General features: G+C 39.8%; 1 protein-coding gene across 1 annotated transcript; it reads right to left on the bottom strand.

Annotated features, from left to right (window-relative positions):
* Positions 1-2,235: 2,235 nt before the first annotated feature.
* Positions 2,236-21,734, bottom strand: setd3 (SET domain containing 3, actin histidine methyltransferase). Its single transcript, XM_056767532.1, has 13 exons — positions 21,633-21,734; positions 20,174-20,295; positions 19,457-19,549; positions 18,108-18,256; positions 16,716-16,788; positions 16,071-16,327; positions 10,626-10,684; positions 9,304-9,418; positions 8,421-8,495; positions 7,415-7,581; positions 6,163-6,248; positions 5,130-5,290; positions 2,236-4,787 (listed from the first exon to the last, which is right to left on the bottom strand). Exons 2-13 carry the CDS (start codon positions 20,268-20,270, stop codon positions 4,299-4,301), a joined length of 1,821 nt encoding a protein of 606 aa, XP_056623510.1. The 5' UTR covers positions 20,271-20,295; positions 21,633-21,734; the 3' UTR covers positions 2,236-4,298.
* Positions 21,735-22,636: the final 902 nt, after the last annotated feature.

Genomic DNA, 22,636 nt, shown 5'->3' with positions numbered 1-22,636 from the left:
TGCTTTCAGAAGTTAAGATTTAAAGCAACGATAACAGATGGTAAACCAGGCGCTGGCTCACAACTCAAGTTTCATCTTGACTTGTTTGCGACCACAGGGTGCCATTTAAATGTTTTAACCCGGCCAATATCGCTATCAGTTCAGCCGTTTAAAGATTATACATCAGCTCCAAATATGCTGTTAAAGCTTTCAAAACAATGTTAGCCTATGAAAAAAGCCTGTGCAAAAATGCCACCCAATCATCTTAACACTTTTCTTTCTTGAAATACTGGACTTGTTCGCACCATCTCGGTTCCATCAACCCAAGGGTCGAGAGCTGTGTGGGCCGGTCACGCCAGGCCAGGCCTGCTCATCTCCAAACCTTTGGTCCTGTCTCATTAATTATAAATATCTACTTCCATTATGAAAGCCTCAACCGCTCAACATTAAAGACAGAAAAAACTTTTTTTGTGGTGTTTCCTCAGGAAAGCATTACTAAAATGATACAACAGGGAACACGCATACTGATAAAAATACTTCTGTTTAAATGTCGCTTTGGGAAAAAAGCGTCTGCCAAATGCATACATGGAAAATCGTGAGAAGAGGTGCTACTGCTTTTCTAAATGGTTGAATTTTTTTTTTGCATGGTAGGAAGTGTTACGTCTAGTTACATTTCTCCTGCTTTCCCCTTGAAAATACTATAATAGTTTTGGATTGGAGTCAGTGACCTTCACAGGGATGAAGACTTCATCGTCTGAACTACAGTTCGCGTATGCCTCTAAGTAAAGGTATTTTTGCAAGTTAACAGACATTAGCCAGTTTAATTTAGCTGTTCCTATTACGATGACTACTAAATGCAAACACTGCACTCATAAAACGTCTTCAACATTGGTTTAACATTCAAGGCTGCTGTGGTCAGAAAAAGCCACAGCTATTACATAATAAAGTCTCGCTTCATCTCACGAGACGGAATAAGTCAAACGCAGCACTAACCACTTCAAAGGGCTGGAGAAAACAAGGCAGTTTCTCTGTGATTGTTCAAGGGCTCTTTCTAAATATGACCGTTATCATTTCCAGCCGTGTGTCATGTCAGATGGGCACGTAAACGAAGCCAGAGCTAAAAACCGCACATAGGTACGCTGAAGTATTCTCACACGAATCACCATGCTTTCTCTCTCACCTGCGCAGTAGTGTGAGAACACCCTCGACTGCAGACTGTTTCCAACCACCTCTTGTGTACCAAACTGTTAACAACTCTTCCCACGGTTAGAAGATACCTATAATCCTCTATTTGAGAAAGGCGGGATGTGACTAAATGTAGAGATGCTGTTTGTGAGAAACAGTAACGTTTGTTGACAAAATGGAGTCGTCAGACACTAGTTCAGCATTGGTGAATGAGAGTAGTTTAAAAGACAGAGATCGGAGACGAAAATCAAGCTTTGTATAATCACTGGGAATTTTTAAAGTGATAGTTCACCCAAAATTGAAAATTCTGCCACCATTTTCTCACCCTCTTGTCATTTCAAACCTGTATGGCTTTCTTTCTACTGCAAAGCATTAAAGAAGACATTTTGAAGATTGTTGGTAACCGAACGACAGGGACTTGCATTGATTTTGTGTCCATACAGAAGTGTGAACAGGTACCGCCTTTGTTTGTTTAACAACATTCTTAAAAATATCTTCTGTTGTGCTCTGCTGAAGAAAGTCAAACAGGTTTGAAATGACGAGGGTGAGTGAATAAGTTTTCATTTTTTGGGTGAACTATTGCAAGATCTTTTTTGGTTCATATAGCAGCAGCTTGGATTCACATTTCTTGAAGTTTTATAATCTAATAAATGTTTTCTTTTTTTAAATAAATAAAAAAATGATTCCACCCAAAAAGCTTTTGTGGTTATGTAAACTTTTAAGGCTCTTTATGGAATAAACACGCTTTGCCTTAGAAAAAACATTCTTGGCTAAATGGTTCCATAAAGAACCTCTAACATCGGAAAGAATTTCGTTTCACACATTCGTTGCGTTTTGTGTAAAAATATTATTTCGATTATAAAAGGTAAAAAATGGTATAAGAACCTTTAAATGAATTGTTCTTTGGGGTAACAGAAATGGTTATTTCTTTTCAGGATCTTTTTGTAAAGTGTTCAGCCGTACTTTTAGGAACCTTTCTTTTTAGGAGCATGAATGTTCCATTATTATTTATAATTGGTTCCAAGTAATTGTTATCTTGATAATTAGGAATGAAAAGAAAACATAAAAAAATACATTTTGAAACATTTATTTTCAAGAGTGCATTCTCCAACTTAAAACGTCAACTCTACACGTCTAACACAGTTCTGCTTGGGCCTTCACCACTTAACATACATGTAAACGTGACCTCCCAACCTTCAAACATACCCTCCATGCCCCAGTATGGCACAAGTGACATGTATTGGTAAATACGTGCATGACAATGGTTCCTCCGCCCAAAGCTTGACAGCATTGTATATTAATAGAAGCTGATTGTATAATTCATAAGAAGAATTACTTTGGTGCCATGGTCCCAGGCCAAAGGGAGCTCCATGCACTCCTGCTCTCAGCCCTGACAAGAAGAATACTAACAATACCGGACATGTGCAGAGCTGCCCGAGTTTACCACTGCCCACACTATCGCCCATTATAATAATCTATTCACGGATTAAAGGGGTTTTATCTTTGAGCCCATGAATAATGGATGCGGAATTTCAAAATTTAATTGCCCCGAATTAAATGATTCAAGATAATGTTTCTTTTATAAATTTGTAATGGGGCTTGGGGGGCATAGAATGAAAAAATACATTAAATAAAACCTATTTTTTTTTGCCATCCATGTGAAACCCAGAATAAAAGGACAATGGACCAGTGCCCTTATGTCTCCTAATGGGAGTAAAGATTTCTCTTCATGACAGGTGAACGATTTGACGAAAAGCACTCCACCTTATTCGATTCAGGTGAAAAAATGCACAGAACTTGGATTCTGATGAGTCCATACAGTCATCTGGCATACGGTTTTAGTGCAACCCACTGTGGATCTTCTTTATGGCTACTGTAGATCACAAGATTTCAGAATATGTATTAAAGCTGTAAGCTTTCCAAAGCTATAAATCTATATAAAGAAGCAGCAAGAACATGATAATCTCTCGAACATCCTTCTTGAGTCTATTTTGAACGTTGTATTAAACGGTTTTAATACTATAACATAAAAACAGGTATCAACAACTTTAAAAAAAAAACTTGTCGGGAAAAAAATGTCATGAATTTCGATGACTCAACTGAAAAAAGCTACACAGCAAGAAACAAACTCAATTCCATCCTGGAGCAGTGTTGCACATCTAATGAACAACTACATTACTTCTTTAAGGCTTAAAAGACAGATGCAACAGTTGCATAAAATTGCGAGAAATTATGTTGGGGTTGCGATGAAAAGTCGACAAAATAAAGAAAATAAAGCTGAATTTGCAAAGATGGTACAATGTTTAAACTCTTCATATTTACTGCCAAGTTGTCTCAGAAGCATAATATTAAGTATTAAAATTAGTGTATAAGCAACATACTCAAGACACAAACTGAACTACATTCACAGCGTGTAGCAACCACACGGTCACCAACAGCCTCTTATTCTCCTGTTACGGGTTACAACATTGTTCAAATAACCAAACAAAAAAAAAATCACTTTGAGAATGTGTTGACTGTTCTCTGAAGTAGATAACAAATATGTATATAAACGTGTTTTTGCGGATTAAATTAGTTTTGAGAACCTAGACTTTTTACCCGGGTAACACTGAGCAAGCAGCACTACAGGCATCGATAATCTCGCAGATTGTTGTCAGAAAATAAAAGAATAATGATTGTCTAGCAACACAACAATGTTTCAGGAATGTCCTACAGTAACGGCTGTTAGAGAGAAGTTGACTCTCTACATCAGCATTTTAGAGAAACAGAAACATCCTTGGCAGCATTACCATGGAAGTCCATCAATATAGTATAGATTTTCTTTAATTTTGTGAGGTGCACGCAAGCTTTCATTCAGACAGGAGTCCAGTCATTTCTGGCAGCGCGGGCGAAGCTACTACAAAAGAAACCAATGTGGCACTGATATAAAACTCAAACGAAACAAAATAAAACGTCAGGCTTCTTAGTTTAGGCTAGCGCATACTCCATACACAAGCTTCATTTAATAAAAAATAAAAAAAAGAACTAAACTGAAATCCTTGCCTTTGATTAGAAAGCTTCTGCTCCTATTTGTGCGAGTCTCTCAGACGAAAATAAATAAATAGCAGGAACTACGATTGCCACCATGCTAACGACTATTCGCTGCCTTCTTTTGCTTCGTCTTCAGTTCGTTTGGTACTTGGCTCATCTTGGCTTTCAGGTATCTTCTCAACCCCATCTCCTGTCTTACCCTCTGGCACGGCATCACTTCCCGGAGGATCTTCTTGAGTGCCGTTGACATCTTTAGACCCGCCGTTAAGAACTGTTTTCCTGTACGCGGCCAGGCTGGCCTCGTCCGGCTTCATTTCCACCAGGTTCATCTCCTCCTCAAGACGCTCATCCTCCTCCTCCAGCTTCCGCAAGATGATGGGAAGCTTGGCGTCAGCGTTTTCCAGTAGGGCGATGTCGCTTTCTTCGTACAGTGGCAGCGGGGCCCCTTCATCCAGCTGCTTCTGGAAATGCAGGCGCTTGGTGCGACCGCTGGACACGGCACGCTCCAGAATCTCTTTCTCGGCCAGGCGAAGTTTTATAGCTATGCGGGAGTGCAGGGATAGGTCGGGTTTTTCTAACATGGAACGGTCCTCCTGGACAAAACACAATAATAAACATTTCATATCAATGACTATTGGCTAATATTTTTGTTGGTTGTAAGAAACTTTGGTTAAAAGCATCTGCCAAATGCCATAAATGGGACAGTAACACAGACTTTAAGGGTCAAAGACGACTCGCACGTGGTCATTTAGACGTACCATCTCAATTTAAATGGCTTAAAATGTCTTTACTGATCTGTTCCCTCTTGTGGGCACCATGCACCAAAGATCATTACATGTATGACATTTATGGCCGACTTTCACAGTATAACTGTTTAACGTCTTAAACTACTTCATGATCTTCATAAACGTTGGGAGAGATGATTTAAAAAGCACCTCTGAGGTTGTCTTGTACGTCTTGAGTAACAGCGTGGCACGCGTTTCCAGGAAAGTCCACAGCTTGATCTCGTTTTCCCAGCTGACGGGGAACTCAGCGTTGCCCAGGGTGAAGATCTTGTTGATGGCGTGATCGCCCACCAGGTAGTCCCTGAGTTCCTCTGCAATCAGAAACACAACTCTCTGGTTAAGCGAGTAATCTCCCGCGCTACTGCGCCAGCAGGTTTGATTCTCTGCGATTACGTAAGGTATGATTACACGTCTGCTAATGAGATGAAAGGGCTTCGCGAGCCAGCATTTAGTCGGTGCGCGTCACCAAACCCGGTCACACCGGTAAATCAGAAGCCCCCAGTGCATGGGCCGCGCTTTGTTTAAAAATTAACATTCAAAATCTGAATAATGTATAGGCTTAGACTTTAAGAGGTCTTGCCAGAGGACATGGCCTGGCTTTATGGGATTTATGACAAAAACTTCTTGTGCTTATTAATATTTTACTGGTTATCTCTGACTGTGAATCAGACCTTGCACACATCTGCTGGATTGTCTTGATCTATTTAACACCTGAGGGACACTTGTTCACGTCCGAATATGCAAACTTCCCTTCTTTATATTATGCAATATATCAAATGAGTCTGAATATGAAGCATTCATTAAGCAATAGCTGGATATGACAAACTATCAACTGAATCTGCTAAGATTCACAAGACATTTTGGCAATGCCAATGCCCGTCTTATGGCGTCCATTATAGTCCCATTTTAACAGCATTTGATCAAATAATTTTCACTGTCCGATCGAAGGCCTAAAAACAGGTCAAAGGAAAATTCAAACATAATGGTTATAGTATGGAATTCCTATTCATTCTTACTACACTTAAGTTTTTCTTTCACTTTTATTCACACAACATACTCAGAATGCTAATCCGGACACATCTCGATTCTCTTGTCTAGTTTTGTATAGGGACGTGCTAGGAAACAAAGCTTCTCACTTCCTGTTTCCTATGCCTCAGGTTCCCAGACAATTGAATGCTCTTACCTTCAGTCATGCAGAAGACACGCAGGAAGGCCAGAAGCTGAGCAGAGATGGGCGGCTCGCTGCAGTGGAGGGCAAAAATGCTGGACCTGTGGAGGCAGAGAACCAGAGAAGGTTCAAAGCAGGGTGCTCCGGCTCCCCTCCCTCAAATTAAACCCCAATTAACTCCAGCGGAACGGGCAGGTGCTAATGGAAGCCTCCCGCCTGCACGAGACCGCGGCGCTGCTCCCCGTCGCACGACAACTGATTGATCTGAAGCGATGAGAGGCCACTGAACTTGATGCATTTTTAAAAACACGCTCAATCATTTATAATTTACCGTTTAATTACTGGAGAAAATGTATGGCCTCTTCCTGTCTGACTTAACACTGGGATGAAAAGAAGCATCTAGACTCTGACCTGAATCAAAAGGCAACTTCACATGGGCCTGGATGGATTAAACAGTATTTATATATCAATGAGGACATTTTTATATGATATTGTTCAGAGAGAGAGACAGTATTGAACAATTAGACCCGCACGATACTCCAGTTAAATTTGCGATAATTCAATGTGTGATATGCAATAAGATAATGCTTTAAGTTTGTAAAATCAATTTAAATTATACTACAATAGACTACTTCGTAATCTGTAAACACTGGTTCAGAAGCACTTCCGGTTTAATTTTTTATTTAAATTTCTTTAAATTTTACATTTCGTGTAACATTTTTAATTGGTTCTGTTGGTTGAATTAATGTTGAAACGTTTTTGTAATGTTAAAAAAACTGAAACAAGAAGTTGTTCTGGACCACCAATGTTTACGTCTTCCAAAAGACCAGCAATGTTTACGTTTTCCGTGGTCTATATGAAAAACTTAGTTGCATGATTTTTAAGTAAAATTATTATCAATGCAACTTAAAGTGAACAGTCTTGTTTTAGTGATCCAGAAAATAATATGCATCCTGGGATATCGCAATATTTTTATAAATTTGATCAATTGTGCAGTTCTAACTTCAACACACATATAATACAAAAACATTGCCCTGCATAGCGGAGCATAAATTAAATAATTTTTTTATCAAATTAAAGAAACAAACATACACGAAAGAAAAAAACTTGTCTTTATTTGAAGATGTTTCGTGGTGTTTTAAACTTTCCCATGGCTTCCTTGGCTTCTCTTAGCCAATGCTAATCATTTGAAAGGGCGCTGCAGGTTATCTTGTATAACAATATGATCCGTGATACAATTATAATAAGTGGGAATTGCTTTACTTACGCGGGTATTCCTGCACGTGCCAGAACCTCGGCCTTCATCGCATACAAACGCTCGCTCTTGCTCACACCCAACTTAATCTTTACGCGGTCATGTGCGTTATCATCAAAGAAGAAACCGTTGTGGATCACAAACTCTGCATTGGATCTTGTCCCGTAGAATATATAAATCTAGAAAGGCAGAGAAGAGAATGAGGCATATTTGTGAGAAACCAAAGCATTGAAGCATGAATACACAGGTCAATTATACTGTAGGGTCTCATGCAAACCTGTATTTTCACCCACTGATAATTTAGTTCCCAAAACATAAGTCTACTCTCCCACATCCACATGCTTTCAAATAGCTCTAACGTTAGCCCTACCATACATCCGTAACATTTACAGATAGCACTGTGCAGAGAAAGTGTGAAAGAGAGAGATAAACCCCAGCGCAATAGAAAGAGTAAGAGGGGGTGAGAAAAGCACAGTTCAATCTTGCTCTCGGCCTCTCCACGTCGAGTTCCAGTGCGAAATCAGCAGCAGGAATCAGGGATCAAACCATTCTGTAGAGAGTGACGCTCTCAGAACGGCCTTTCCTGCTCACCCCCCAACCCTCTGTGTACCGCGCGCCGGCCCCTGCACTCGCCTTCTTTCACTGGCTGTCTCTCCAAATCTTATCAAATAATTCACATTCTTGTAAGTGGGGGGGTGTACCTGCCCTGTAACTGCGGACCTTGCACATCCGCTGTCCTCGTGGCTGGATTTGAATGCCTCTGATCTGATATTACCCCTAGGCCTGCGTAATGACCGCTGGCTGATAAATGCATCACGGGCAGAGCAGTGGCGATAGGTGGGAATGGAAATCGAAAGTGTACAAGCGTATAAGGGGGACAATGCATGACATGAAATTCAACGGCCTCTTTCTTTGCCCCTCACGTGGAGAGATACTGGAGTTTTACTGTAAGCAAGAATGGCCATTCTAATTTTTAACTTACATTGGTAAAGATGTTGTACTGGGTCGCGGCACTTACCTGTTCAGCCTCTTTGTAATCTTTGAGAGCTACACATTCACAGCGGTCGTCCTCTAGATTGTAACCAGTCGTGATCTAAAACACAACACGAAAAATGGTTTACTCACAATAGAGAAATGTCACAGACTGTTAATGAACACATCTACAAGATTTTTCAATCGCTGCTTCTTGAATCCTACGAATCTAAACGTCCCACAGATCTCGTCACTCATGTTGATATCAGTCAAATGTTTATTTTACATGAAATTCAATTTTAATTATAACGTCGACCACGTCTGTTAGCTTTGGCCAGCTATACTTATACGTATGCAGACTTACAAACAGGTGCACGCAAACACCCACAAAATAACAAATACAATCCTTTACTATTAAATTTGTGAAAATGACTGGGAAAATCAACTAAATCGAACTAACCATAAACTGTAAAAAAACCTAGCTGCTACTAAAATATACAATATGTTTTTATTAAGCCTTAACCGGAGAAAAAACATTTCATTACACATTTTAATGACTGATTTTCAATGCAAATGATCCTTTGAAGCAAAACTTCATTTTAGGACTTAAGCGCATTACACAGTCATATAAACACAAGCGTTATATTGCTCTGTGGCAAAAGCCACGGAGCGCAATCAAAGACAAATTATTGAAATAAATATAAAAGATCCCGCGAGATCAAGCCATAATCTGCTGAAACATTGCATTACATTTTGCTTCTGCATCCTTTAAAAGTGAATGTTTTTGTGTACTTCGGATGTGCTATTCAACTGAAAGCACTGTAAAAATGTAATAAAGTATTTGAACGCCTAAACCTTCCTGTCAAAAAAATTTATGATTCTGCTGACCACATGTGATTTTGGATGTGGAATTCATGTTGAAGACTCACCAGGCCGTTTGTGTGGTTGCACATGTCCCACAGCGGAATGAGTGCCAGTGTGACCCGACTTCCGTCTGCTGTGGGAATCTGGTTCTGTCGGGTCATCACAGAGGCCACTGCCCACCTAAGAACAAAATGACATTATCTCATTATACAGACAAATCCGTTTATATGCGTCTCATTTAAAATTAAGTGGTTCCATTTGTGATCTTTAAAGATAATGTTTCATTTTGACCATGGGTTTCCTCCACAATTTCAAATGGAGTTAAAGATGGCATGGCAGTTTTATGACCAATTATGCAGTCATAATTTATAATAAAAAATGCTCAGCCCATTTTTGGTAAAAAATTATTTGTATTATATCTTTCTACAATAAAAGTTCATTTGTTGACAAATCAAACGGCGGTTTTATCGGATACTTGCACCTGGCCCAAAGTTAACCTCTAGTCTTGTGCGTTCATCGGTCTGGCAAGTGGCTAATACTATAACTATTTCCATTTTACTTCTATTAATATAAATAATAATAATTTCATGAAATAAACAATTTGCTGAATGGGTCGAGTAACTTTGTCACATTTAAGTTTAGCCAAGCAACTGTAACTACTGGTAACCCAAAATCAACTGGCTAGACATTCTTTTAACTTACTAGCTTGTAATTCACTTGCTTGTTTTCAGAAAGAATCTACAGGGACTCTAAGTTCAGGCCACGAAAGCGTGCACGCTTAGAAACGCTTGTTTATTTTGTTGCATTGAAACCCTCTATAACTTATGACCTCCCACGCTTACAAGCTCCCTTAAATATTCCAAAACCTCAAGTAACATCTTTGACACTCATTTCGCATACAAGTCCTTTACATACAAATGTCCTAAAGCACCAAAAGCGTCGAAGGGTGAGAAAGAGGGCGGCCACATAAAACTAAATCAGTTTTCTTCTCACGAGAAACATTAAAAGTGGTCTTTAACTACAAAAACAAAATCCATCAAAAGTACAGAATATGCCTCCCATAGTCCTAAAACTAATCTGGACATAATTTATGAAAAGGAACGCAACGAAATCACGAGTCCACCGAAGACAACATTAGCTGTGACAAGATGCTATTTCATTCCCTTCACACATCGCCCAACGGGAGCACAGACTTGCATCATATTCAACGATCTAAAGATGAAAGGGGACCAATGATAAATTATTCCTTCACAGATAATTTGGTGCTAATGAAAGAACAATGAGAACAAACGCCTCGTTTTCAGAGGCCAACGGTTCCTCCTGTTTTTTAACCTCGGCAAGGAAGAGATGTTCTACTTTTTTGACGTGCTAGGACATTTCAACCAACCTGTAGTCGTCAAAGCTAAAGGCGTCCTTCAAGGGCAGCTTGCTGGCGTTCGGATGAGTCTGGGAATTGAAGATTGAAGGGCAGGAAAAAGGAGAAGATACGGAGGTATAGAGGGAGAGGAGGATAGAAAGAGAGGAAGAAAAAAGAAAAACACAAATCAGTCAGTTGAATTTCATTATGTGGCTGCCTAACAGATCCTAACAAGAGTCTAGCCAGGCAGAGAGCGTCCAGTGGTGCTATGCAAGGATCATGGTGGCATTAGCCCGCCATACATCACTGTCAACTTAATTTGTTGTGCCCAGCAGCCGTCATAAATCTGCTTCATCAATTTGGGTGACAGAGAGCCACTGGTGCCACAGAAATCTACATTTAAAGCCACAGACTCGCTCCCTCCAAGGGCTCATTTGCAGCGGGTGTCATGGAGAGCGAAAAAAAGCAAAGCTACGATCCTGCAGAAAAGAGGGGGGGGGAATGGAGGGAGCAAAGAATGCCAGGGTCTAATTCAGCCGGCCCGTAGCACCCTCCTGAACATGCAAAATGAGCCATAAAAATAGACGTAGGTATGAAGCTGAGAGTGAAGGATATTCTTCTTTTCCCCCCACAGGTGCTCTCGTGGCTGCGTGTGTGGCGCTTGTCCTGTGAAATGAAGCACGCTGCTCCACAATGAGGCACTGCGCAAACCGTAATGGCGTTGATATGTATATAACGCAATACATCAAAGAGCTCGCGCGCCAAAATCGTAATCACGGCTCGGGTGACCGGTCCATCACGGAGAACGGGTGATAAAACTGCCCTGCAGACAACAAAACGGAATGAAGAGAGCGAAACATAAGAAAACAAAGAAAACTTTCAGAATGACGAATTGTTTACAGACTTGCACACAAAACAACTCGGATGTCGGTTCAGTGTGTGCGAGTTTTGTGTTGAGCAACGCTAAACATGTCCAGTCATTTTTTCTCACCATTTTCAATGTACGCAAGTCAGATAAAAGCTTGATCATATTTGTGTGCAAATATCCGATAAATACTAATCAACAAGATTTGTATTTGGGGATGAACGATTCAACATTCTTCGAAATATCTTCTTTGTGTTCTGCAACAGAAAGACAGTCAGGTTTGAAATGACAAGAGGGTGAGTAAATGATGACCAAATTGTCTTTTTTGTATAAAGTATCCCTTTAAGAACAAAACACAGCGCTCTTCAGATAATCCTCTCTTTTGCAGATACGTAATCCACAGACATACGTGTGCTTATTAGAAGTTGACGCAAACTCCTGTGAATCAAACTGCATCATTAGGCGCTCAAACTGAAGAATAGAAGCATGAAATAGAAGCACACAGAAGTAGTAGCTAAGTTTTACCTTCCATGTCTCTCCCCATTAATCAATTTCCCTGACACTAATTGAGCCCTGCATTCCCCCTTGCTCAGGAAACCCGCACACGCTTACTGAAGACGGCGATACCAAAAGGCACATGTGTGGTCACATCATATATTTGCGGGTTTGTTTAAGGGAAGTGTTTTTTTTACTTCTAGCTCTACAGCAAAGAACCTGACCTAACCCACTCCTTAAACTCAGACGAGGTGTAGCACGCTCAGGTAGATGAAGGTCGAAGAGGCGGCGTTATAACAACGGAGCTCAAGCTGTCCACTGACGACTGAATTTGGTGAACGGACGGACTCGGAAGCGTCGCTCGCGTACGATGACGGACAACCATTAAAAGATAAGCCCCCTATAAAGCCAGCGAGTCAGAATTCAGCGTCCCGAGTTTCAGTCTTGGGTTTGCTGGTTCACCTAAGGATAAAAAAGCACATTACGGGTTTGACGGAAGTAATAGCGCAAATCTCCAGAGAGTGTGGAGCGGTGGGTTTTTTTTAAGGCGAAGATGTGCTGAATCCGGCTAAATAAAAACGGAAAAAAAAAACATTTAGGAGAGCATCTGTATCCATTATAGGCCACCTGAAAAGAGTTAAAGTGCCGTTAATGATATTTTTAGCCCTCGGAGATCCGAATACTCCGATGAGTGCCTGAGTAGCGTAATAGATTCAATTAAGGCAATAATTAGTTGAACCGTGCGATAAAGCTCAGGGGGAGAGAACCTGGCTCGAGGAAGACCACGGAGAGGTCTCTCCTGCACAAGGGGTGACGATATGGCCACCAGTCCAGCCGCCCCCCCCAAAAAAGTGCACATAGCTAGTCTAAAACACAGAGGTAGGACGAAACGGAGGTAGTTTTAGATGGCACGTTTGATGAGGTGTAGTTTTCAGAGATAAAGGGCAGCTGCACTGCTGCAGGTTCAGCTTGTGATACATTAGCATCACCAGAGAGAGGTAATTCATCATGTGGCACGATGGCACGGTGGCTCAGAGAGACGTGAGGGGGGGACAGCCCTGTAAATCAATTAGAAAACAAAAGCTCCCACCACGAGTGCCTGCTCCGCTTAACGAGGACGACGGGAAACGCGGCTAATTGGCCGGTGGCCTCCAGGAGGTCTTTCTGGAGCCGAGATCCCCGAGCACCCCGAGTCTCTTCCGCCACACCGGCCGGCATTAGCGAGCTCGTCATCCCGGTGCATGCTGAGATTCAAACGGAATTGATTTTATTCCTTACATGTTTTTGGTTACGGCTGATCTTTGGCGAATACCGCGCATGCACTCCGTCGCGAAGGTCTCTGCATCAGGAAGGTCAGACAGATATCTTCCCAGGTGCGGCGAGGGAGGGGGCTGCGACGGTACCGTTGGGACCCGGTTCATTTCTCATCAACAGCGGCAGATGCGGCGCACCAAGGTTACTTTGCATTCGCTGCATACCGGGGTCACCTTATGAGGTTCACCTCCCCCACACACGCTCGCGCATCGAGCCCCGGCGAGGAAGACGCAGCGTTCATTGGTCCCCCGCGGACACGGGAGGCGCTGGGATACTCCTAGGAGGGCGCCCGGCGTTGACAACAGCCTATCCCTCTTCGCGTAGGCAAATATATATAAAAAGCTCCTCAATTCCAGCAGGTGAAGGCCTGGTGCTTCTCGAAGAGATGCCGGGAGGGGGTGGCCAGATAAAGCGGGCGGGGGTAGGAGGCAGAAGAAGGGGGCTGGGGTTGTCAGTCATGTGAGGAAGGTACAATCAGGTCAATTCAATTCAAAGCCAATGCGACAAGCTAATTTTCCAGCCCGGTCATCTGCGGCCGCTTCAGAAGAGAGGCTGACATTGACAGTAGTCATTACAGTGACACTGGCTCCCAACCTGAAGAGCCGAGCGGAGAGGAGCCGCAAAAAGGGACAGGACGCTCACCGATGGGCCGGGGGAGACAACCCTCCCCCTCAAGTCAACCTCAAAAAAAAAAAAACACAGAGCAAGAATGAGATATTCACTCTACTCCAGTTTCCTGCTCGAACACACACAGAGTAAATCCTTCTGTTAATGGAAAGTTTACATGGTCGATATAGAATTGTATTACGTTGAGAGGTTTCCCAAGCTTTGTTTTACTGTACATGCTGAATATAATAAGTTGCAGAAAAAGTCCTTTGAGTGGAAGTACCACTTCATTTCCACCACGATCCTTGAAAGATTCACTTCTGCCACCTAATGGACAAAGAAATGTTGACAAGATTTCAATATAAGAATTGATTAACTTTTGATGCCTGATGCCAAATGCCTGAGGAAGTAGACACATACATTTTATTATTATTGTTTCCCGTTATTTGTCACAATCGTTGTACGGAAGACAGCATAAATACACTTGATTAAAGTTGTTAACAGAGAACCAAAAACAATAACACTGTTTCTAATTACACGCCCGCCCCCTTTTATAAACCAGAAAACATTTAATAAAGAAAAACATCTACAGTTCTCCAGTGACAAATACATTTACAACATGCATGAATATTTGATGCCTTATCTTGACAATGTGAAATATTACTTTCTTTTCTCTAATTGACAGTCATCTAATGAAAGAAACAAAATGTACCAGAGGATATTCTGAATGAAAATGGGCAGGAACACAGCATATTATTGCTTCCTTAATAGTCAAGACAAGGTCCAGGAACCAGAATTAAATTCAATAATTGACATCTTGATGTGTAACTTAAAGGTACAGTTCACCCAAAAAAAAATATTCTGTCAACATTTACTCACCTTCGAGTTCTACTACTATATTAGAAAACATTCTTTGTAAATGTCTCTGTTCTGTTGAGCACAAAAGAAGATATTTTGAAGAATGTAGGAAAGCAAACAGTTCTGGGGCACCTTTGACTACCATTGTAATGTTTCCTACTATGGTAGTCAGTGGTTGCCATGTACTGTTTGGTTACAAGCATTCTTCCAAATATCTTTCTCTGTGTTTATCAGAACAAAGAAATTTATATTCAGATTTGCAACAACTCGAGGGTGAGTAAATGATGACAGAATTTGTTTTTGGGTGAACTGTTCCTTTAGTAATCACATTTTAAAATTAAAATGTGAAACTTTTAACAGTTATCAAATCCCTAACTGACATGCAATCAGTCACATTTGCATAACCACAGTGTTGTGTTTGTATCAGACGGAATAAATAGAAGGCATCTTCAATAGGTGTCTCGAAACTAAAAGCACATCTTTCTGCTCTTTATATGCTTTGAAGATCATTTTAAGGGGTAAACATCTCCCCCTGTTGGCCAAAGTACATTAGTACAGCTCCATCTCTAAACCATGTCAATGGCAGCTTATCAGGGGCCCTGAAATTGGGTGCAAGAGGGCATTATAAAGCTCCTTTACCCATCTCCAATGTGCCTCCAAAGGCAGGGATCCTTTTAAAACTGGATTTCCTCACCTCAGCAGACAGCAGAGTAAAGGACAGCTATTCATGTGGCTACCTAGTCTGAATAACTTCAGGCGTGATTGCTTAAAAAGCCCTGCACTGAGATGGCTGGCAGCCCATGTATGAGAAAAAGATAGGGCTATCAGTCACCTCGCTCTGCACAAACGCCATACCTATAGGACAACTCTTTGGACTCTATGGAAGAAAGTGAGACGTGGTTTATTTATTGAGAATTCTGTGACATCAATAAATAAAATTTGTGACAGTTCTTTCAGCTTCGCCTGTATTAATCATCTGCACGGTTTTATCATCTCAGGAAAGGTCTGAGGCCATCTTTCATTGGGTGTTATGTTATTACACCCAGGACAAAGCATGTTAAAATAGAAAATAAAACAACTTGTAATGTGCAATAATAACTGTTTTTGACCACACCACATAAGCAAGGGGCTTCTGATATTTACAATAATTCTCTAAATCACATTTTGATTAATCTTTGTTCAAAATTTATTTAGACAAACACTTTTACTCAAAGTGAAAAACAGCACCAGAAAAAGAGCAAATATTGTGATTTATTTCCATTTATGCACACAACTCAAAGGAAAGATGTGTATTTATATATATATATATATATATATATAAGATGAGTGAAACTTACGTGGATTACTTTGTAGAAGTAGGCGTACTGCCGTGCTGTGTTTTTGTATTGACTGAGCACATCCTGTATGGCTTGTGTGGCCAGCAGGTGGCGCACCTCCTCCTCTTCAAAATAGAGGGGTGTGTCGTAGTCAGCTGGTAGGGTCTTGATATAGGGCAGCCAGGAGGAGCTGGGATTGGCCCGTTCACACAGCAAGTGTAAAGCCAGAGTCACATTGCCCATGGCCTGGAGGATCCGGTCTTGACTGTACAGAGGGCCTGTGAATGATGATGAAGTTAGGGACTGAATGGACACATCGGTTTACTAGATTTTACAATCACATCTTTTTTATTGGTACCAACTAAAGATCACTTTGGTGTTGTTTTCAGACTTGGTTCTTACTGACATGACTAAAAGTTTGGTTTGACAAAAGATTGTGTACCAAAATCAACAAACCACAATAATTATATGTGATTCCAAAAATTTAAACAAGAAAATAAACACATTTAAGAATTAAAAAAATCTAAAATAAAACCAACATCATGTCAATACATTTTCAGGCTGAAAACATGAATCATCAGGTTTCCCCAAATTTGTGAATGCCACACAAGCTCAAAAGTATGCCGTCATCACAAATAATATTATCACAAGTAAAGCAAAACTCACCGAGGACAGAGTTCTTTGCGGATTCCACAGTCATAAGCATTTTTCTGGGGATCCACAAGAACAGTTCTTCTGCCTGGAACAAAAAGAAACCCACAGAAGATAAACAATGTGTTTTCAACACAAAACACTCAAATTCACCAATTTACAACTTTACAATAACGCTTAGAGTTCTAGTTCACTCAAACATAAAAATTCTGTCATCATTGACTTAACCTCAATTTTATTTCAAACACGTTGGACTTACTTTCTTGCGCAGAACACAAAATAAAATATTTTGAAGAGTGTTGTTACCTAGCACCCATTCACTTTGGTTTATTTTGTGTCCGTACAATAGAAGTTGTTTATGAACTTTCTTCAAAATATCTTCTTTTGTGTTCTGCGCAAGAACGTCAATGCAAGTTTATTTATAAAGCACATTTCACAAGCAAGGTAATTCAAAGTGCTTTACATAAAATGATTGACAAAGAACAGATAAAATACATTAAAAGCAGATAATTTTAAATTAGAAATATACCTTTAGAATTTAAAAGACAATAAAACTGAAGTAAAATTCATCTAAAATGTGTGTGTAGATATACAAATATTAAAATCAAAAGAATATAGTAAGTCTAACAGGTTTGAAATGACAAGAGGGTGAGTAAACGATGACAGAATTTTCAATTTTGGGTGAACAATCAAGTTTAATACCAAGAACAACACAAAAATGTTACACTTCCTTTCCTGACACCTTAAGACTTGAAATATTGTGTAAATCTATTCATTTACCAATTCACCTTGCACTCAACAAAAGCACCTACACAACATCTATCGGAACAACCGTAGAAGCAGTTTAAGTCAATTGAACGCTGACTGTAAACGTGACCTGTCGAGATCAACAACCTCTATAATCAATCGACGCTTTAAATACTTACACCCACCCGCTGTGCCAAAGCACTAACAAACCCATGATAACTACCTCCAGGCCTGTAATAAACACTCATCTGCTGACCATTACAACAAAAGAATTACATAGATTTCATCTACCGCCAATATACATTGCAACAGCATGATCTGTAGGCGGCAGAGAACGCTGCCAACATACCACACATGTAATTTACATTTGCAATGGAATGAATCTCATTACTGCGTGTGTTCACAAGCCAACATGTGATGTCAGAGTGATACAATATTAGTCTCGCAAGGCAGTCCTTTAAGTTGGAGCCAAGTTGTTGCTTATACTGGTTTAAACTGTTTTTTTTTTAAAGAGCTGTTTGACCAACATACTGACCAACGATTTCCTTTATCACCGTACACTTATAAACCAGAGAGGAAGCTGCATTACAGTCAGCAGAGGAGTTGACCAGCTCATCTTGGCATCAGACAGTCTGTGAACTATTGGAGAAATACACTAACCTTAATATCTCTGGTGGCCTTCAGACCATATCCTTCATCGGCAAAACTGGATATCTCAAAACCCTCACACGAAGCTCCACACTCAGCGGCCCACCCCATCAGCTCAGAGAAATAGTCTTCCCTGGATCCCTCGAACACTACCGAGATCCCTGAGGAAATAACAAAAACCCATTAGAAGCTGATTTGGCTTTTCTATGTATATTGAACCACAACGTGAGAACTTACCTCTGTAATCGTTTCCATTATTCTACTGCATTATGTTGCTCTAACTCACAATAGTGGAACTAAGTGGTTCTACCTATTACTTATGTTATTGCTACCAAATATTGTGGTTAAATGTTTGTTACTGATACTTATGTGTTCTGATGTGCATCTATGATACTCCATTAAGGAGACTACTCTGGATTTTCCTCAAGTCTTATAAGACTCGCATCAGTTGTATTAAAACTTAGCTATTACAGTAGATCTGGGTTAATTACATTAGTTTATGGTAAACCTGTACAGTGTAAAACAGTTTATCAGAAAAAGTGTGTATAACAACACACCATCACTTGTGCAAGTGAGAGTCCAGGTCCTCGTTTATATGATCTTAATGAAATACTTTACCCAAAAATCAAAATCATCATCCTGTCATACAAATCTGCATTAATTACTCTTTCTCTGATTTTCTTTATTTGTACTAAATACAGGATTGTGGCTGTATAGCTCGAGAGAGAACTTTTTTGTCAGCTGAACTCCATTGACCCAAGTTATTTCCTTGAAGTACCCCCTTAGATTTTAAGTGTAATAAAATATTAATCATTTAATCGCCAATGTAAATGTTTACCTTTATCAAAACTGTATTATCTTATCTGTTTTATGGTAGTATTTCACATAACTTTTAATATTATCGAACCTGAAATATTTCTTTGCAATTGAACTTTTGTAATTAGTAATGGAAACAACTTGTATGAACACTGGTAGACATACAGTATTCCAACTCGAGAACCGCATATAATTCCCTCACGAACCACCAGGGGTTCGCAAACCTCCATTAGGGAAACCAAGCATTAAAGAACAATATTGCACCGCTTTGGCTTAAACTACATAATATATGTGTGACTAATATTACGGCACATTTCAGTAAAGATACTTAATTTTCAAAAGAGCATGAGTAAATGTGAATGATTCACAGACTCTATTGTTGCTTAACCAGGACAGTATTTACTTGATTTGCCCTGTTTGAAGGAAGTTCAAGATCACAGCCCAATGGAAAGCTCCAGAATTACAAAATCATATTCACATGACCTATGTTCTTTATTATTATTACAAAATCATAATTTTCATGTAAAGTTATCTTTCTTCAGTACCTTTCTGTTTCTTTCGGATCTTTTCTACCAGAGCTCGGATCTGAATGTATTCCTCCCATTCCTTCCCAGAAGATGGAGCTGTACTGCTACACTCTGAAAAGCAGAGAAGAGGAAAAAAAACATTTAAATAAGTTTTTAGGTAAAATCAATGCATGGGTCAACATGTTCTGTAATCTGTTTAGCTTTATACAGTAAGCAAATGGAGTAACCATAAAATGGCATTTATTAATAAATAACAAATTCTTTGAATGAGCACTCTAGTATAATATAAATCAGGTATCTCTGGGTTACTCCAGGAACTCTATGTACTTTAATCCAACAACTAAATAATTGCAAAAGCGCTCAGAATTTCATCGTACAAGTCTACGAATTACATTAATAAGTGACTACACTATGATAAGATTTGGACCATTTTGCAATTAAAAAAGCATTCTAACAATCACATCAAGTGATGCACATATTATTACAGCACGGTAATAATGGTAGCAATTCATTTTAACAGCATTTCAGTTTAAAATTATTTAATAAAGTATAGTTTGTACTTTTTGTTTATTTATAGGTAAACATTTTTTACACATCAGTAGGATAGTTATGTAAGCCTGTATATATGTAGCACCATGGTCCTGTGAGGCACGACATTTTGTTCCACTGTATGTCCCCACATGTAGCGGAATGACAATAAAGCTCGAACTGAACTTAACTGAAGTTTAAACTCACTCTGTAGTAGTTCAGAGATTAAATTCATCATCTCTTTCGGAGAGACCGCAGCTGTGGTCCCCGATTTCTGGGTCTTCACTCGACTCTTTTTGCCCATCTTGCGGTTCACGGAGAGAGGATAGCTGGCAAAGATTGAAAAATCGAGGAGTTCCCATAAAAGAGGTATAGATGTAAGTGACAATACAATTTAAATGGTTCAGATCTTCTCTATGCATCCTAAAAGGCTTTAAAAGCGAAAAGCAAGGAAAAGTACTTGGCTCAATGTTGGTCTTATAAATATTTATGTCCAGTGGACTATGTACACTATAGCCATAAGTGGTAAATAGCAGAAACATGTAAATGTTTCACATTCAAATCAACCGGACCTGCCAAAAAGAGTTCATGGTCTCCGAGAGGGATTACACACACAACACTGCTATAGCCAGCGCAATGGCACGAATCACATCTATATTCCTGCTTTGGACCCACTATGTAAACATTAAGGATATAGCTTACATGAAGGCAACTTAAATTCAACAAATGACTCCTACAGCAGCTGCTGGATTTATGTTATCAACACACATCTACATTACTTTGGTGACATGAATCTTAGAGATGCCACACTGACCAGGAAAATTCTCCATGATGGATAACGCCACCAAATGTTACTAAACCTATGTCCACTATTTATACAATAATGGCATGCCTAATTATATTACTGAAGAGCAAATCGGATAGAAACACTTAAAAGTAAGCTACTTAAGACTGAAACCGTCAGGGACCTAACAGTCCTGCACTCATACTTGCTTACAGTAGTGGACAGCAGCCAGAGACATGAAACCTATATACTGCAAAAAGGAGTATCTTATTAAAAAAATAAACATTCACACAAGACATTATGCTCAGAAGAAGGACAGTAGATGATATTCAACAGCAGTCTGATGCCTTAAAATAACTGCCTTAAAATCTGGCCCAATGCCTCCATTCAAACCTACTAGCAGATGCTCGTTTGCTTCACATGACTCTACACCACTATACAGCATTTCAGACTTCATTTTGAAAAGCTAAAATGTCAAGTGATCATATGCATGTTGACAAAACAGCGAGAGACCCTGACTTTAACATGTCAATACCATGTATCATTCAATGGCTGCTACTGTTGACTACCTAGGCAACATTTGTGGGTGTCAAAACCGCGTTTGAAACATTCAACAGCAGCTTTTAGCTGTTAGCTTTGCCCCTGTGATATTCAAAACTGTGCTATAGTTAGATTAGGTTAACAGGCTACAATTGAAGACACAACCAGTGTGTTAATAACTAGCATGCTTCTCTTTCGCAACACTTTTTGCATTAACGCACCCTCTTCAGCGTACATTTGCGAAGCAATTTCAACACATGAAGCTTATTGTGTGTTTTAAATTACTATATCACCCACGTTGGGTTGCAAACAATCATTTAAATGGTATTAACACGAAACTACCTTCCAATTGACTGCAAGTGTTTCTTCTGTCAACCTGGAACTCAATCCTCCTCAGTTCAGATCGGTCTGCTGGCTCAACCAAACCCGCGTCGAGGGAGACGGCCACGCCCACGTAAGATTTTCGAAGGACAGATTGGGTCAAGAATGTGCTTGTCCCGCCCAAGCGTGTAAGACGACTTATTTTGATTGGATAAAAGAACATGCGCACTACGAAAATCGTTCTATAATTGGCTAAAATCGCAAATATATTTAATCTCGCCGAATTGCGAGCAACGATTGGTCGAAACTAAGGTGGTACTTTTTGAAGCAATCTTATTGGCGGTGACGAGAGTCGATTTGCGCGATTAACAAAGTTGGTTTGACCAAATAGCTTGTGTGTCTTGTGATTGGAAGTTTACTTTAGAACCATAAATTGACCATAAAAGGATAACGCGTGCCCGGCGTGATTCGCAGAGGGAAACGTCAATCACAGCTATAAAGACGTAACGCAAATGCAAAACATTTAATGTTTGTAATGTAATGTATTACCATTTATAATAAATCCAAGCAATTTCGAATCGAGAAATGAGCTCCGACAGTATTGCAATACCCTTTAAAATAAAAAAGAACTAAAATAGTCTCATTTAATTTTCAACAATTTATGTATTGTATATTGTGTTGTTGCACGCATGATAAATGAAACTTTTCAAAAATAATGACGTAATGATTGTTTCTTTTACAAACCTCAACTTTTACAAACTGCCTACAAAGAAACACAAAGCGCTCGTTGGTAGTTGTTATATTCTTGCACAACAGACTAACGTAGTGTGTGTAAAGACATAAAGATTGGGTAGGTAACACATAAAAGAGGGAAGAATGATGTTGGGCATGTTACATCCATGTGCTTGAGTTAGATCTGTTTGATGCACATGTGACATGAGACCTCTCCGTCCATTGAAGCAAAACTCTCCAGTAGGTGGCAGACTTGTCTCTGTTTTCTGCTATGAATTTCATACACTACAAAC

Source organism: Triplophysa dalaica, chromosome 15, assembly GCF_015846415.1.
Source record: "Triplophysa dalaica isolate WHDGS20190420 chromosome 15, ASM1584641v1, whole genome shotgun sequence".
NCBI lineage: Eukaryota > Metazoa > Chordata > Actinopteri > Cypriniformes > Nemacheilidae > Triplophysa > Triplophysa dalaica.
Note: the sequence above shows the minus strand (reverse complement) of the source record. Positions and strands in the feature narration are given on the sequence as shown.